Source organism: Jaculus jaculus, chromosome 13 (genome assembly GCF_020740685.1).
Source record: "Jaculus jaculus isolate mJacJac1 chromosome 13, mJacJac1.mat.Y.cur, whole genome shotgun sequence".
Classification (NCBI taxonomy): domain Eukaryota; kingdom Metazoa; phylum Chordata; class Mammalia; order Rodentia; family Dipodidae; genus Jaculus; species Jaculus jaculus.
In genome coordinates, this window is record NC_059114.1 from 2,283,760 (window position 1) to 2,286,858 (window position 3,099).

General features: G+C 44.4%; 1 protein-coding gene across 1 annotated transcript; it reads left to right on the forward strand.

Annotated features, from left to right (window-relative positions):
* Positions 1-424: 424 nt before the first annotated feature.
* LOC123454188 (olfactory receptor 2W1-like) lies at positions 425-1,357 on the forward strand. The gene has a single exon (XM_045132817.1). The coding sequence runs from the start codon at positions 425-427 to the stop codon at positions 1,355-1,357; it is 933 nt and encodes a 310-aa protein (XP_044988752.1).
* Positions 1,358-3,099: the final 1,742 nt, after the last annotated feature.

Below are 3,099 nucleotides of genomic sequence, written 5' to 3' on the forward strand. Positions count from 1 at the left end.
ACACGGGAAAACTGTTGAGTGTCTGAGGCCACCCTGAGACTACACAGTGAATTCCAGGTCAGCCTGGACTAGAGCAAGACCTTACCGTGACAAACAAAACAAAACAAAACAAAACAAAAAGGACCTGAATTCAATCCCAATTATCCAGGTGAAATATAAAGCATGGTAATACATGCCTATAATCCCAGCACTGGGGAGATAGAGGCAGGCACCTGGAGCCTAATGAGTGATCTCCAGGCCAATAAGAGACTCAGTCACAAAAAGAAGGACACCTCCCTGAGGATAAAGCCCAAGGTTATCCTCTGGCATCTACATATATGTGCTCATGTGGGTGGCCACACAATTAGGAACACACATGCAAAAACTACAGTTAACACTAAACTTTGTTGACCATGACATGGCCCCGTGGCTTTCACAGGGAGTGATGGAAACAAGCAATGGGAGCTCTGGAACAGACTTCATCCTTCTGGGGTTCTCCAGTCGGCCGCAGCTGGAGAGAGTCATCTCCGCGGTCGTCTTCCTCTTCTACCTTGTGACTCTGCTAGGAAACACAACCATCATCGTGCTGTCCTATCTAGACGCGCAGCTCCACACGCCCATGTACTTCTTCTTATCGAACTTGTCCTTCCTGGACCTCTGCTACACCACTAGCATCGTCCCCCAGATGCTGGTAAACCTCTGGGGTCCACAGAAGACCATCACATTTGGAGGGTGTGTGCTCCAGTTCTTCATTGCCCTGGACCTGGGGGCCACGGAGTGTCTCCTGCTGGCAGTGATGGCCTACGACCGCTACGCGGCTGTCTGTCAGCCCCTTCACTACACGGTCATCATGCATCCTGAGCTTTGCCAAAAGATGGTGCTCTCAGCCTGGCTGGGTGGTCTTGGCAGTGCCTTAATTGTCTGCCCCTTGACTTTGAAGGTGCCAAGATGTGGGCGTCGGAAGGTAGATAATTTTGTCTGTGAAATGCCAGCATTGGTCAAGATGGCCTGTGTCTATCCCAGAGTCATTGAGATTGTTGTCTTTGCCCTTGGAGTTATATTTCTCCTAACACCTCTGTCACTAATTCTCATCTCATATGGCATCATCGCTCAAGCTGTAATGAGAATTAAGTCAGCAGCAAGGTGGAAAAAGGTCCTTAATACATGTGGTTCCCACCTCACAGTAGTAACTCTGTTTTATGGGACACTCATTTATATGTACATGAAGCCACAGAAAACCACATCCCAAGATGAGGGAAAGTTCTTCACTTTCTTTTACACAATTGTCACCCCCAGCCTTAATCCTCTGATCTACACCTTGAGAAACAAAGATGTGAAGAACGCAGTGAAGAGAATACTGTGGACTAAGACACTTTGAGAGAGGAAAAACAACAACAACAACAACATGTATACATAGAAAAAGAAACCAGGGGCTGGAGAGCTGGCTTAGTGGTTAAGGCACATGCCTGTGAAGCCTATGGACCCAGGTTCGATTCTACAGGTCCCATGTAAGCCAGATGTACATGGTGACACATGCATCTTGAGTTCATTTGTAGTGGCTACAACCCTGGCATGCCCATTCTCTCTCTCTCTGTCTCTGTCTCTAATAAGTAAATAAAAATGAAAATAAAATGTTAAAAAATGCCAGAATGAAATGTAGAAAGCTAAATAAATGTTAATCTTTATCAACATAAATGTATTCATTATTCTTGATCATTTTTACTATATTCAACATGTAGTATAATTTTCAGTGCATATAATTTTAACTTTGTAAATTAATAGTGATGAGAATAAATATGTAAAGATAATTATGGAGAGACAAAACATTACACATTTAGAAGCGATACTATACTAATCATAGGTTATAGAAAAACAATGATGGAGAGTTTTATTGATCAAAATCTCTTGCCAGGTATGATGGCACATACCTTTTACAACAGCACTCAGGAGGTAGAGGTAGGTGGATCACCATGAGTTAAAGGCCACCCTGAGACAACAGAGTGAATTCCAATTCAGCCTGGGCTAGAGTGAGACTACCTCTCTACCTCAAAAAACAAAAACAAACAAACAAAAAGCTTTTGCTAACAAAGTCTACTGACCTGGGTTCCATATCCTAGTACCCACATAAAGCTACACAAAGTGGCTCATGTGTCTGGAGTTTGTTTGCAGTATCAGGAGGCTCTTGTATACCCATGCTTTCTCTCTGTGTGTCTCTGTCACTCTCTCTCTTTCCCTCTCTCTCTTTTTCACTCTATTTCTATAAAATAAATAAATAAAATATTTTATGAGAAAACAATGATAAAATATATTAATTGTAGTCAAAAGAGATATAAACAAGGTGTAGTGACACACAGCTTTAATCTCAGTACTCAGGAAGCAGAGATGAGTGGATCCCTGTGAGTTGGAGGCCACTCTGAGACCACATAGTGAATTCCAGGTCAGCCAGGTCTAGAGCAAGAGCCTACCTTGAAAAAACAAAAAGAGAGAGAGGAGATATTAGCTGGGCGTGGTGGCGCATGCTTTTAATCCCATCACTCAGGAGGCAGGGGTAGGAGGATCACCGTGGGTTCGAGGCCACCCTGAGACTCCATAGTGAATTCCATGTCAGCCTGGGCTAGAATGAGAAACCTCAGGAAACCAAAGGAAAAAACAAATTAAATATTTCACATTGTCTACCACTCTGAGGTAAGATGTTATAAGGTGTGTCTTTTGGCTTCATGTCCTATTACTTTTATGAGAAATGAAACTCCATTTCATGCCCTAGTCTAAGTAAGCCTTTATACTACATCTGCCTCAAGCCTTAGCTGGACATATAGCAGCCATGCTGCAAACTGCATTCCTACCCCGGCCTCCACCAGCCCAGGGCCAAGGCAGTGATGGCTCCCACGGCTGGGTCCTCCTCTGCAGTGGGAACAGACTTGCTCTCACCTTCCTTCCTTCCTTCCCTCGGCTGGAGTGTGAACGTGGACGGTTCCCAGCATCGACCATGCGAAAGAGAACAAGCCCTGAAGCACAGGTGAGAGTAAGAAGGAAGCGCAGGAGCCCCGCTGCAGAGAGCGCTCCTCCTCCGTGGGAGAAAATGTGTATTTTGTAGATATGTATGTGTGCATGCATGTATGT